The sequence below is a fragment of the Ascaphus truei genome, chromosome 2 (genome assembly GCF_040206685.1).
Source record: "Ascaphus truei isolate aAscTru1 chromosome 2, aAscTru1.hap1, whole genome shotgun sequence".
Lineage (NCBI taxonomy): Eukaryota > Metazoa > Chordata > Amphibia > Anura > Ascaphidae > Ascaphus > Ascaphus truei.
The window spans coordinates 32,933,121-32,948,318 of NC_134484.1; the positions used below are offsets into that span (position 1 = coordinate 32,933,121).

At 43.1% G+C, this 15,198-nt stretch overlaps 1 protein-coding gene across 1 annotated transcript in view; it reads left to right on the forward strand.

The window, feature by feature from the left end:
* Positions 1-15,198, forward strand: part of OC90 (otoconin 90) — an 80,029-nt gene that overhangs the window by 34,877 nt on the left and 29,954 nt on the right. The window contains exons 8-12 of the mRNA XM_075588463.1: positions 610-657; positions 2,784-2,858; positions 4,700-4,750; positions 11,316-11,366; positions 14,097-14,132. Of these exons, the coding sequence (XP_075444578.1) occupies positions 610-657; positions 2,784-2,858; positions 4,700-4,750; positions 11,316-11,366; positions 14,097-14,132 (261 nt within the window). The remainder of the gene's footprint in view (positions 1-609; positions 658-2,783; positions 2,859-4,699; positions 4,751-11,315; positions 11,367-14,096; positions 14,133-15,198) is intronic.

The following is a 15,198-nucleotide window of genomic DNA, read 5'->3' on the forward strand; positions in this document are numbered from 1 at the left end:
GGTTTTGCTGGGTGAGGTATCTCATGATATCCAAGTCGTTCCCCTTGGAGAGATATGGCTCGCACTACTTCAGCATTGGCCATGTTGGCGATGTCGGGGACACGGTCCGGGGTTAGCAACAGGGGAATCCAAACAGACAAAAGGGTAAGACGTGACAGTGTAGACAACAGGAACTGCAAACATTATAACATTGCTCAGCGACTCACACTAGGAGCCTTATATAGCAAGATTGACAGTACCCAAAATAGCTAAAGTGAGCAGAATGGGCAGGCAACTTGAAAAACCCGAACCACAGCAAAACCCGCACGGATCGAGCAGAATCCTTACAGAATTCCATTGAGGGGGTATTCTGGAGGACAGAGGAGATGTCCAGGAGCCAGTTCATCTGATTCATTTCTTTATGCCCTATCAAGAAGAATTCTTGTGAGTTCCAAACCTTTGGAGTGTTGTGGACCGATAATTTACAGATCACACTATACTAAACTTGGTGACTAATTGTAATTGTCTAACCATCTTTAATTTAATAGTAATGATTAAAATTAAAATTATGAATAGTGTTTTTATTTTACTTTTTATCTGCTATTTGACATGTTATCCCTGTCTTCACAGTACAGCAAAACAGAAGTGTGGACCCAGCTTTTGCCCCAGCAGAGGAAGGTACGTCAAAGTTGGTTTTCCAAAATACTGTATGTTAAAAGATATACTGCACAGCATTTAAGTTTGAGAGCACAGTAACTTAACAATGTAAATGTCTATTTTCAACAACTGTAATAATCAGCAAACTGGTCATGACTCCCCTTTGAAAAGAGAAACAACTAATAGAGAGAACAACATGTTTAATTTTAAATTTAAGGCTGATTATATATGGCACAACTGATAGAGCAAGTGTTAGCTGTCTGTGTGCTTTCATTCTATTTAACTCAAACTGCAAAGTCAGGCTTCCCAGATGAAGTACTTCTGACTTAAGTCAAAAGGCCATATTTACTAAGTGGTACCAAACCATAAGGCATTTGGGCCCATATATACTGATACGTTTTCTGCCACAAGACACCTTGTTCAAGTCAATGGGCTGTAATGTGTCTTCCAGCTTCAGATGGTGTCTTAATGGAGTAAGTATTAAGTATGCAGTACAGCTGCAACAGCCGGTTGTCGACTGCTTGCCTTGGGAATTCAGCACTTAAACCAATCCCAGCAGCCAGACTAATGGCCCATCGGATTAACATAGTGGGGGTTCCTGCATTTGAATGGGACTCACGCTGTGTGAATCCTACCGGGCTACAAGTCCCATTAAACCGCAGAGACCCCCGCTGTGTTAATCCATAGGGCCATTACAGCCTGCTGTGGACCATTTCGTGAGTTATTGTGAGATGGTCACAGATTTTCCTTGGCAAACAGTCAACAACCGGCAGTTGCATCTGTATGTTCCATTTACTTGAAGGGACTGCCATGTGCCTCACAGCTTAGCAAAAGGTAGTCAAGCTCACCAAAAATAGGGAAAAATCAAAAGCTAGCAAAAAGGGTAATTTAATGACTATAAGAAAGTCAAGGTTGCAACCAACGTTTCGGTGCCAACATGCACCTTCATCAGGAATACAAATAATAACAAGTAACACCCTTAAATAGTGTCCAAAAAATGATTACCCGCCATCCACCTCCCTCCTGATGTGATGTCCCACCACCAAATCAGCAAGAAGCTCCCACAAGCATGGAGAATGTCTCCATCCGATGACGTCACGGCGTGGAATGGCCACGTGATAACGTACCGCAACGGATCAGAGTGTGATGGTTCTCATCTAAAATCAGGAAGCGGAGCCGCAGGGCTGAGGTAGGGATGCAAATAAACCAACCACAACCCAGGGACAGAATCCTTTAAAAGTATCCGTAGTTGGTAGGGAAGCAGGGGTCTGGGCTGGCAGCAGAGTTGCAAAGTACAGTAGACAGGCAGAGGTCAGGGCTCAGAGGTCAGAGGTGCAAAGTCGAGGAGGCAAGCGGAGGGCAGGCGGAAGGCAGAGAGGTCAGGGTCACGGTCCGGGGTCAGCAACAGGAACTCAATCCAGCAAGAGGATAAGGTGTAACTGCAAAAGATAGACAGGAGCTGCAAACACACAGAACTTTGCTCGGCAACACCTTATAGTTAACTGCAGCCATATAAAGCAAGCTGCCAGTATCCAAAATGGCCACAGAGAGCAGGAAGGGCAGGAGAGAAAGACAACCTGAACCGCACTGAAAACCCGGCACGGATAGAGCAGAATCCTTACACAGAGATGACAAAACAGGTTTCCCACAGAGTTCAGCCAGCAACAGAGAGGTGTCAGGTGGGAGGAGCGTCGCCATGGCAGCGCCCCTTCAGATGTCAAGACCCCGGTCTAAGCGCCAAGCTTCCTCCTTGTGGAGTGACACCCCCGCGTTTGTGACTCACAGCTTAGCACCACTTAATAAATATGGACCAAAATGTTTTCTCCTTAATATTACACACAAAACTATTGCTCAGGCAATTACCCAAAACGTGACTTAAAGTTTCTAGTCCTATTACTTTACATACTAATAAAATATTAATTTGGAAATATTTGTAAGTATTAATCATGCTATGTTTTTCTAAAATGAGTGTCCAATAAATATACTATGTAGAAATCAACCACAGAAGAGTGTCATTTTGTTCTACTACTACTCTATTACAATATTGTTAAAAACAATCCATGCAATCACTGTAAATATAAACATATTGTAAGTAAGAGTATATAAGACACATTTAAGGTGATGGTAAAGTGTCATTCTTATGTCAGTAGGAGAACAGCTTGCTTTACAAAATGACGTGACCTCCTTTCCTTCTGCTGAAGAGATGACCACAACTATTAAAAGTAAGTTCTGCCTCAGGAAAAAGAGACATGCTGTTTGCTGGGGTGGTTTTTTAAAAGAAAAATGTTTTTACTCTGGGTTCATTATTTTTTTTTTTAAACGAAAATATTTCAAGCAATAGAATATTCCGCACACACAAACTGCATGCACCCAATTTGGCAGTGTACCTGGAGCAAAAAAAAATGAATTTGACAGGGTTTGCAAATTTAGGCGTGAAGTTCCCACGTCTCTACTTGTCGTCTTCACAGATTCATACGCTTCATATGCAGCTTGAGTTTTGTGAAATTCTGTTGAAAGCAATACGTGATGTGTTATACGTTCAGAGGCATTAACTGCTGCAACTTTATGTACTGTACAAATCTAAACTCCTTTTGCCATTTTATAGAAAAAGTTCATTATTTTTAAGGTGCATTTGTTCCAGACATTTTGTTCACTTTACTATACAATATGCCTGTTTTTACCGCCTCACTGTGTTTTAATCCTAAAAAATGAATCCAAAATCCAAATGAACATGGCTGCTAAGACCCACCCCCACTTTATCACATCACTGAACTTTAAAGAGCCTTATCAGAGAAGTTTAGGATGAGACCGTTTGAGGTCTCATGTAAGTCTGCAAGAAAAACAGCTCTGTGCTGCTTGGTTAGGTGGAACTAACTAGAATAAACTGCAGAGGTTACACCCTAGAGGCCTAAAAAAAAAAAAAACTAGGAAAATAAAAATAAGGGAGGCAAATAGCTTTTACCGTTACAGTGCCGGGGGAGGGGGGGAGGCACTAGGCCACAGGCACTTCTGCATTATGTGATGCTCCAGGAAAGATTACATGGCACTGTCAGACCCAAAATGGCAAAGACTGAACTGGAGGGGGCTCTACTTCTGATTCGACCACGCTGGTCAATCCATTGGATCTGCCCCTAAAAAACTAGCAAGTGCCCATGATATGCCTGGCATATTATAGGGGCCTATCGCGTGCCAGGATTTGTGACATACCAGGTATGTCAATAGGGCTACTATAAATGTTTAAAGGTATTCCTAGAGACTATTTTAACCATGTTAGTTTCAGCTCCGAGGACACCCTACTTCAAGAGATACTTACCGCCGTAGGGGGTGATGGTTGCAGCTCAGTTGAGGCTATTTGGGGCTAGAAATTGGAAGCTTAAATGTCCCATGTCCTGGGAGCCAATGGGAAACTGTGACATCATCCCATGAGGCTCCCTATTGGCCCACGTGACACAGGACATTTAAAAGGCAGAGCGATACCGGCACCTCTACAGAGGTAAGTATCTCTGGAAGTAGGGGGTCCCCAGAGCTGAAATGAATGTGGAGAGACCCCCTGCTTCAACCCTATTTAAAAAAGATATATATATTATTATTATTATTCAAAATTGTCTGTAGGAGTGCTCCTTTTGATTACTTTCAATATACAGTAGCTTATAGGGATCCATGTTAAAATGGATAAGAAGCAAAAATGGACACATTGGGTGCTAATTTACATGATCCTTAGCCAGAATCCTTTGCTGCAATGGAAGCCTAAGATATAATTGGGAAAGGCAGATTTATTGACCTGCCTGGGATGTAAATGTGCTCATAGGTGGTATTTTTATTTACAGTACTGTGGAGGGGTTGTCACTTCTTTACGCACCATAACTTACTTCATCCGGTAATATACAGTAGGTAATTTTATGGGAATATGTCCCTTAAACCATGAAATCATCCTTTCTGTTTACATGCCATACACATGTTTATGTTCCCTTATTGAAAGGGACTGTGCTCTCTGTATCTGAATGACTGCTATTTACCAGAATGTGTTTCTAACTGTTAAAATGGATCCGCTTTGTTTTCTAAGCTTCGCCTCATCTGTTCAGCACACCAGGTACAGGGACTGCCAAAGTACTGTGTAAGTATCATAATTATACAATTCTACAATATCGCATTGCACAGTACAATGCAAAACAGCTTCACTTTGGCAAAGAGATTGTAGGTCTGTTGTTGCACTGCGTGCAGTTACATTACCGATGCCAGTTTAACGAGCTGATCGCACATTAGTTTAACCCTTCGCTGACAGAAGCCCAGCAACACAATGCTCAGCATGGCTGAAGCCTCTGCCAGCGATAGGGTTAATAGTAGAATGTCCTGGTGATATATGTTCTACTTTCATGGTGTAAAAGCACCTCGTTTATTAATTATGAATACAGGTTTCCATTGTTTTATCATTTTAGCAATTTGTTTAAATTGCCAGGATAATTCAAATAGGAGTGGGAAATCAATTAGCCTCTGATGATGTCGCCAACATTATTGCAACCCATGGTGTGCTCCCTCAGGTGAAATGGTGAGTTAGTACCGCCCCGTTCTCCCGCACGGGTGATATACACATTTTCCCTTTCAGGGGTGCGCAAAGTTTTTGACCTGCGCCCCCCCTGCATCCCAGCCCCAGCGTTCGTGCCCCATCTCTCTTATGACCCGGCGTCAAATGAAGCCACGGGTCATGTGATGTCACGTGACCCTGCAGCGTCATTTGACGCATGTTGCCATGATGATGCGTCGCATGACCCCGTAGCGTTATTTGATGCCGCGTTGCCATGGCGACGCGTCACCGAAGACCGGATGGCAGCAGGTAAGGGATGTTACGCCTCACGCCTCTCCCAGCATTTAATTTAAAAACCTTGGGGAAGGGCGTGGGACCTCTGTAACAGCCGTGCCCCCCCCCCTTAAAAAATCTTGCACCACCCCTGAGGGGTGCACACCCAGTTTGCGCACCCCTGGTCTAGATGGTGGTGCTGTAAAGTCTCCAAGATGACTGGCACACCCTGCTTAATTGTTTTATGATACGGATGTAGCCAGCGTTAGTCCTCGGGCATGGTCAGCACCCATGCTGAGGCTCGCTGCTGCTCGGCAGTGAGCCCATGCAGCCGCAATGAAAGCAGCTTTAGCAGGGGCTCGCGTACGCTTCCGCAAGCGTGTGTCTTATGAAAATTTTAAATTTTCGCGCTCATGGGAGCGCAGGGCCGATCACGTGAACGGTTCGCCCAATGAGGGTGAACCAGCTCCGTGACGTCACTGGCCCGGCCCCCGACACGCCCCCGGACGGTGCACTAACCAAGGCCAGGGAAAGCACCCGCTTTCCCTCAACCTCAGTGCGCCTCCGCACGGGCTGAGTCACCATGGACTCAGCCTTATTGTAAGCCGTGACATGCTGCCGTAGGACATACATAAAGCGCCAGTGGGACAAGCGGACATTGTTTTTAATCATGCCATGCGGGGCGGGGCTAATGCGGCAGTTTTACCTGTGGAATTATCCTGGCAATTTAATAATGGAGTAAAAAAAATGAACTGGATTTGTACTTGTACAAGTACAGAAATTAAATAAATTGCTAAAATGTTAAAACAATGGAAACCTTTATTCAACTCTATACTACCCATTGCAGCACACCACCTGAACCCCTACAGATTCTCCTAGTCTGAATTCTTTTTAAATTAAAAAAAAAACAGGTTTATATCAGGACTTTCACTTAACTGCATATAGTGCAGAGGTGCTGCTGTAAAAACAGGCCTCTGGTCTTTCCTGTAGGCAGCAAGCAAACCACAGCAAATGTATATTTACAGTATGTTTCAGTCCACTAATACAAACTTGTACACACCATGGGGTCTACGTATATGTATCAAGGCAAAAAGTGGGGCAATTATTGGGTAAAATAACTGCACCAAATGTATTAATACAGGGTGTGCAAACTGGGGGGTGCAAGATTTTCCAGGGAGGCCATGGCGGTTGCAGGGGCCCCACACTCTTCCCCAAGGCGTTTCAATTAAATGCAGAGGGATCGCATGAGGCCTCTGCAACGTCCCTCGTCGTGCCTTCGGCGATGCATCGTCATGGCAACGTGACGTCACGTGACGCCGAAGACAAGGTAAGGATGGGGCGCGAGCAGGGGGTAGAGCAGGCAGGGGGCCCTGCGGGGAAAGTTTGCGCACCCCTGTATTAATACACTGCAGACGTGGCTCTGATTTACAGATATTGTCCGATGACCAAATTAGGAGGAAAATAACAAAGCAGCAGCACTCATCTTAATAAAACAAAAAATATGTTTGTTACATTATTACACACGCACAAGTAGGTTGATCACCATGAAACTGCATGTAGCAGTTGAAATGTTCTTCTCTTGGCATCAGGAGAAAGGTATCATGGTGATTTAGAAAAGCCTATTTCTCCTCTGTTGTATGGCTTTATGTAGGAAATAAGACCCAATCCTCTAAGGACAGGACTTTGACAATGATATATTTATATAAATTGGTCTGATGGTGAAACACAAAGCTTTACACCATCCTATACTGTTTAATGCATCGGGAGCTCATCTCATTCTCTTAGTGATGCTGCAAAGACCTTTATAACTAATGCTATTCTAAGTGGAGATTACCAATTTCCCACACACTGCTCTAGATGTGTCTGATTAAACTGAATGTTAGAGAGAAATTAGTTCATTCTAACAGCTAAAATATTTCTAACATTTCATATGTATGTATTTTCATTACACCGTGTATCATAATGTCATATGGCAAAGTTATGCAGTTTGTAGTGAGGTGATTGCACCATAATCCCAGGACGACTTGTTTCTCACACACACAAGCGATTTGTGGTTCCAGAGCTCTGCGTTGTTCCAATCACATTATGGCAGCACCGTTGTTCCCATACTCCTAAAACTGAGAGTTTGTCAATACGATGACATACAATTTGATGGCTGTCATGAAGTTTGTGTTTCTCTTTACCCATTTTCCAAAAAGAATGTTCGCTATTAAAGGAGTAATAATCAGTGATATACAGTCCAATCTTCAAAGAACCTACAAGAAATGCTAGAAAGGTATAACTCATAAACAGGTATTTCTGTATCAGGGCTACACTTAGGGCTCTGCTAAGTTATCTGCTCTTGACAGTATACACCAAGTAAAAGTACAGTCTGTGCTTTTATTAGCTCATATTTCAGGCTTCTGAGTCCTTATTGCAGAGTAAACAAGTATAGTACTTCAGCATTAGGTGATATCTCTTTTTATTTCTACGTAATTCATGATGGAAGAGACCTTATCGGTAATGGAAACCACCCTATTAAGAATATTACAGACCAGCCTAAATAACACCTAGCTGTGTCAGGACCTGGGCATCTCTGATAGGCCCATTTAAAAAATGTGGAAAATATTTTAGGCTCATTGATTTCAATGGAGCTCAAGGCTTCTCCAACAAAGCAGGTTCCCATTCCCAGCATACTGAATAAGGACATAAACCTGTTTTCTACGATCACTGCAGAGAAGCCTTTCAAGGAATGTGTTTCTCACAAGGTTTCTCCCGCAGCTTGTAGCAACCTATGTAAAACCTCCTGAAAGCAAATCTAGCAATACCTCCCATCTATACGTACCATTGTTCCCCTTAGTTAGTGATGGCAAATTGTTCGGCGACATTGAAATTTGCAGCAGATATGGCATTTCTTTGATACCTGCTGCTTAGGTTTCAAAAGTGACATTGGTCTACCTTAGTGTGCATGCAATACCGCCGACCACCACCGCACACCGGATCACAAATGTTTATACATTCGATTCGTCGGGAGATTCGCCCACATTTTTTGGTGTCCAAACCGCCCCCGAATATCCGTCTGCAAATCGAATTTTGATTAAAAAAAACAGTTAAGAATTGGCGGCTCGAATTTTGTCACATTCGTCAATCCCCTTTGTGCTATACCCTTCAAGGCCATTACATGGATCAACATACAGTAAACTGAATTTGCAAGAAAATAAACCCTCTTAGTAATAAAACCCATTTTGGCCAATTTTAATGGTTGTCCCTTAATTTACAGAGTTGTACTTAGACATGTGTACATCTGTACTAGTTTATTAAACTCTGTTTTTTTTATTCAAGTACATTGGTAACTCTACTACTATCTGGCTAACCACTTCTTCCACATTTTTTCCTTGTACATGCACGGGTGAACAAGAGGTTAACCCACCAGGTGCTCAGAAGTATAGGTGTAGCTGTTGAAAGTTACTTGATACAGTTTTAGGAATAGTTCATGGCAAACTCCAAACAAGTGAATATAAACAATCTTTTCCAGCAACTGGCTCACGTTTGAGCACTAATGAAGTTGAGATAAAAAGGCTCACGTTTGAATGAAGTGTGTGGCGCCATGTCCTCACGATCCTCATGTAGCTGGTCCAAACCGCCAACCCTCCCGCAATAGCTCCGTCACGGTGGGTGGTCATATGACCGGCGGGGACTCCGGTTTGAAATGAAGTATATGGCACCGTGTCTTCACGATCCTCATATGGTTCGTCCAGCCGCCAACCCTCCCGTAATAGCTCCGTCACGGTGGGTGGTAACATGACCGGCGGGGACTGCGATGTTTCCGGAGAGCAGAGAGAACACAACAACAGCTCGGCGTGCTATCGGCGATGAGCAGGAATCACACAGGAACTCCTCCCACAGGAGGCAGAGACGAAGCACAGCCACAACGGAAGAACGGAGGAAGGCTGAAGTACACTTTGCATCATTAAAATGTTTTAGTCACTTCATCAGCCTTCCTCCGTTCTTCCGTTGCGGCTGTGCTCCGTCTCTGCCTCCTGTGGGAGGAGTTCCTGTGTCACATTTTTTCCTTAATTTACAATATTTTTAGATAGGTCCAAAACGCTAACTGTAAAAAATATTGATAGAAAATATCACAGAATATATCACACATGCTACATTTCTGCCCTACGTAAGAGTTGATAACTCCCTAAGGAAATAATGCAGCAGAAATTCCAAATCTGAAGTGTTCAGAGATTGATTAATAAGTATTTTTGTAATTATCAAGCATTTCTTTTTTTTTTTTAAATAGCAATGGCAGCCATCTTTAAGACAACCTAGTCAAAAATATATATCTAAATTCATGTTTTTTTTTCTTAAAACAAAAATATATTTTTTTGTATCATTTGATAATGAGGGAAATGCTATAATAAGAAAGATGTACCGCAAAATTGGAGAAAAAGCCATGGCAGTCAAATTGCATTGCCACGGCCCCTTGTTTTTAAGTAAGCAGCCGCTGCCAAATGCAGCACTGTGGCTGCAGACAATATGCACTAAAGAATTAAGATCAGCCATCTGACTCAGCTTCTATCCTCCGTGAGAGAGATGCACTTTCTTGTTTAGTCACATTTTTTAATTAACCAGAATGTAAGCAGCTCAGCAATACTTCACTGGCCTCATTCTGCAGAGCAAACATGTCTAACTTTTTTCTTATATGAATACACAACATTTGCGAGTTTGGGTAAGAGTGTAATGGAGGCCACAACAGTCGTCAAATGCAGCATATGACTTCTTATGGGGAAATTCACGATGGACCACTTTTGGCCAATGTACACAAATTTGCAACTTTTCTGCCAGCTGCGAGTATACAGTACCAAGTTCACCCCCTGTGAGTTACTTGGGTGAAAGCTCTTTATTACATGATGAAGACGCTCAGTAGGACTTGGGCTGGATCACTTAATGCTCCCAAATCTGACAGCACCTTGCATCACAGGATGCTCCTATCACATTAGCAAAACCGAAGCGTTGTTGATGCAGTTATCCACTGCCCGGCAGAGATAAGAGAGCGAGAAAACACAGTGTCTGCCAGGGAAGCAGCTTCAGAGGCGTATATTCTTAATTAACCCAACAGCCGAGCCATTTCTGCCCGCACACAGCTGTCTCAGGTTCTGGAAGATGATGCCATGTGAGAAATACACAATGCCCAGAGGAGCCAGCTACGAATCAAAGCTTGGTCATCTGGTCCACATTTCACGTGTGATAAGAATGTTCTCTCTTTCCTGTTCAGCACAACCTTCCATAGTTTTACATTACAGTTTGTCTTTTTGTCCTAGTAGACAGAAGAAACACAGGCTCCCAGTAAAAATGACTTAATGAATGATATACAGTAACAGCATAAAGAAGAGAAGGAGATAGTGAGAGAGGGGGAATTAGAAACAACTCGTATTTAGTTAAAACGAGAAACAATCTTTAATGTTCAAAGGATACACACATGAAGACATGCAAGTCATAGGTGCTCAAAAGGGACGTTTTAAATCCGGGTCACTGAGCAAAGGACAAATACACAAGAAAAGCTGCTGTAAGTTGTGATGTTTTAAGTCAGTGTCAATGCACTGAACACAGAATACAGGAAATAAAGACAGCACAATACTGCATATTCACACAATGATGCAATAATACATCATTTTATTTTTACATTTATTTTTTTTTAAACTGGAAAATTGATTCCACTATTAGAATCTCAGTGCTTTTCATCTGTGATCATGCTATTCCTTCCTGCATTAATCTTCTTTTATAAGTCACTATGGCACTTTCACTGTGAATAATATATTGATTATAGGGAAGCCTATTAATGATAACATAACGACCAATATGTTGTATTCCTTAGAAAGAATTGTTAGTATATGAATTGTTTTATTTACAGTTACAGCCACAGGAGCAGGTGACATAGGACTCAGCACTCTAAAAACACGAGGTAAGTCATACAATTATTACTTTATTTAACATACAGTATTAATTACATTTACAGCCATTTCAGATCACCTTAACCCATTGGAGCCTTCCAATTACCAACGTGCCATGTCAAAGATGCAGTGGACTATGGTATAATGCACTGCAATTGACCCCTAATCATTACCATCACACCTAATCCCAGCTGACAGGAGCCGAAATAAAATAAATACAACTTGTGGTGCAGTGATATAATGCTGGAAACATATTCCTGATAAGAAAAGGAGCATACCCATCTTTGTACCAATGTTTGAATAAGCTGTATACAAGTGTAGTGGTGTTCTCCTGGCCCCCCCCTTTTTGTACCTCCGCTGCGGGTGCTGTCAAGGACAAGTGGCAGGACCGCTGGCACTTCAGGAAGGTGGGGGTCGTGCAGGGAGCGTTCCGGTGCTTCAGAGGCTCCGCGGCGGCCCAACAAGCACAGGGCGCCGCCATGTTGGATCGTTGCGCATGCGCAGTGTAGATGTGCTGCGGGGAGCTCCTGGAAAGTTGCGCATGCGCAGGGTAAGGCTCTGAGCTGGGACTACAATTCCCATGAGCTTCAGTGGGATGAGAGGGGGCTCAGCAGCCAATAGAATGTGAGGATTGCTGACAAGCAGGAAAGGGAAGCTGGCTACAGAGACCACGGTAGGTAGTGTGTCCTGGGGAAGCAAGGGGAGAGGAGGTGTGTGTTGCAGGGGGTCAGTGACCCACTGCATAGGCCAGAAATTCCCCTTAGGCCCCAGTGCAGCCCCTGAGTCACCACCAGCTTGTGGTACTGCAGGGACCGCCCACAGACAGGGACAGCATACCCTTTACTGAGATTAGCAGACAGGGATACAGTATCTTCATGCGCTACTGAGCGATCGGTGGTTAGGGATCAAGCTGCTGGACTCAAGTAAAGACTCATGGGAGACTACGCTGGATCGGCGGATCCTTTGCGAAGTACAGTTACCGGCTGCTGGAGCGGCCGGAAGGTATTATAATAAGTGCACCAACACCGGTACCTGCAGGCGCTGATCCCGCCCTTGGGGAGGGTTTTTGGGGACACTGAGGGTTGAGTGACCAAAGGACTCGTCCAGTACATTGGACAGGGTGTTGGGTACACGCGGTGGTGGGGAAGGGACATTACTCCCGGTTGGAGTGTGGCAAGGCCACAGGTATCAGATTATTGAGTTGCCATGTATGCATGCTGGTGGTTATATACAGTGGTTGACAAATCACCAAAAAATCTACTCGCCACACAAAAAAATCTACTCGCCACCTAGTACCAAACGTGTGCTGCTTGGGCCAATATTTACTCGCCCGGGGGTTAAATCCACTCGCCCGGGGCGAGCAAATGTATAGGTTTGTCGAACACTGGTTATATATATGTGAGATGTGTATGTTCATGTTCTGCATTCGCGTAATAGTAAAAGGTTACAACGTTGTGGGATATTACTGTTATTCTTGTCCAGGGGAATCTTACTTATTGGGGATCCTGGGTAAGTGGAGGCGCTGCCAAGTACATATTGTTGCCCCTGGCTCCCAGCTAGTGGAGGCCCAGATCTCGCTGAGCCAACAGGTATGTACAGCATTAGTAGCTTTCTATGTCAGCAGGAAGGAGGGCTACACAAGTTTACATGTATACGTTGCTATATTAATATCTACAGCAATTATACAGTTTATGAGCACGTTTACATGCCTGAGACAGGTCCATAAAGCTGCCTTAACCCATAATTACGCAGCGCATACCATGCTTCTGCTGCAGCAAAGGATTCTGAGTAATGACATGCAAATAAGCACTCATAGTGTGTCACTTTTTGCTTCTTATCCACTTTAATATGGATCTTATATAATAGGATCTAGAAGGAAAAGATCATTTGTAACTCCTTCAGGGAATAACATTATTAGCCAACCACATCACACTTTAACCCTGTAATAAACATTTTGATCATTAACAATTTGATAATTAACAATTCCACTAATTTATAGAAACTTTCAAACTAGACTGATAATTTTTGTATTTCAATTTTTTTTACTTATGTACTTGCAATTTTTTTGAGGGAAAAAAAGTCACAATAGTTAATTTAAATGTTTACACGCATGACAGAATCAATGGTAATATTTGTTCTCAAGAAGATTATGTCTATACGTTTAGTTGCTCATTATATAATGAAAATAATATAGAATGTTAACTGTTGTAATGTCAGCCACAATTCAAGTGACGTGAATTTCCAAAAATATTTTGACTTTATGAAAATGTAATTTATATTATTGAGTTACCCAGATAAACTAATTTGTGACTTAGGCAGCGCTTATAGTGCCTTGCGACGGCGACGCGACGTCGTTCCAAATCAAATACATTGACTCCGTTATAGTAAGCGCGACGGAGCAGCAAAAATTTTTGAAGCCGGGTCTATTTGATTTTTTAGAGACAGTCGCCACATGTGACTGTCTCTAAACCAATCAGAGACCACAGCCCGTCCCCTTTCGTGACGTCGCTGGCGACAGTCGCGGAAAATCTAATGAAATCTTTCTCGGGTGGCGACAGGTGACGTCATCGGTCGCATCGCCGTCGCCAGCACTATAAGCGCGGCCTAAGAGAGAGATTCATTAAACTCAGAAAAGGCACGTACAGTATGAGCTCAATCCCATGTTATTGCCACAGATTCCTTCACTGTGATGAGCTAGCGTTTCACGTGCAGTAATCACTTCATTCTACTTCCTTTTACAGATCCTTCTAGTGAGATTGATATTCTAGCACCTGAACGTAAGCATGACCATACACTTCTTTTACATGGGTACATGGTTTTCTTATTCTTTATTAGGAGTCATTTTCTGGCTACAGCCACTGCACAGTGGAATCAAAGTGACTTGGCACATGGGGATAAATTGACTTGGTGATAAAGTGACTTGGCACATGGGGATAAAGTGACTTACCACATGGAGATAAAGAGTCTTGCCACATGGAGATAAAGTAATAAGTTTATGGAGATTAAGAGTCTTGCTACATGGAGATAAAGTAATAGGCTTATGGAGATGAAGTGATTTTGCACATGGAGATAAAGAAATAGGCTTATGGAGATAAAGTGATTATTGAGGTAAAGTGACTTAGAACATGGATATAAAGTGACTTGTCACATGGAGATACAGTGACTTGGCACATGGAGATAAAGTGACTTGGCACATGGAGATAAAGTGACTTGGCACATGGAGGTAAAATGACTTGGCACATGGAGATACAGTGACTTGGCACATGAGATACAGTGACTTGGCACATGAGATACAGTGACTTGGCACATGAGATACAATGACTTGGCACATGAGATACAGTGACTTGTCACATGAGATACAGTGACTTGTCACATGAGATACAGTGACTTGGCACATGGAGATACAGTGACTTGGCACATGGAGATACAGTGACTTGGCACATGGAAATACAGTGACTTGGCACATGGAGATACAGTGACTTGGCACATGGAGATACAGTGACTTGGAACATGGAGATACAGTGACTTGGAACATGGAGATACAGTGACTTGGCACATGGAGATACAGTGACTTGGAACATGGAGATACAGTGACTTGGCACATGGAGATACAGTGACTTGGCACATGGAGATACAGTGACTTGGCACATGGAGATACAGTGACTTGGCACATGGAGATACAGTGACAGCACATGAGATACAGTGACTTGGCACATGGAGATACAGTGACTTGGCACATGGAGATACAGTGACTTGGCACATGGAGATACAGTGACTTGGCACATGGAGATACAGTGACTTGGCACGTGGAGATACAGTGACTTGGCACGTGGAGGTACAGTG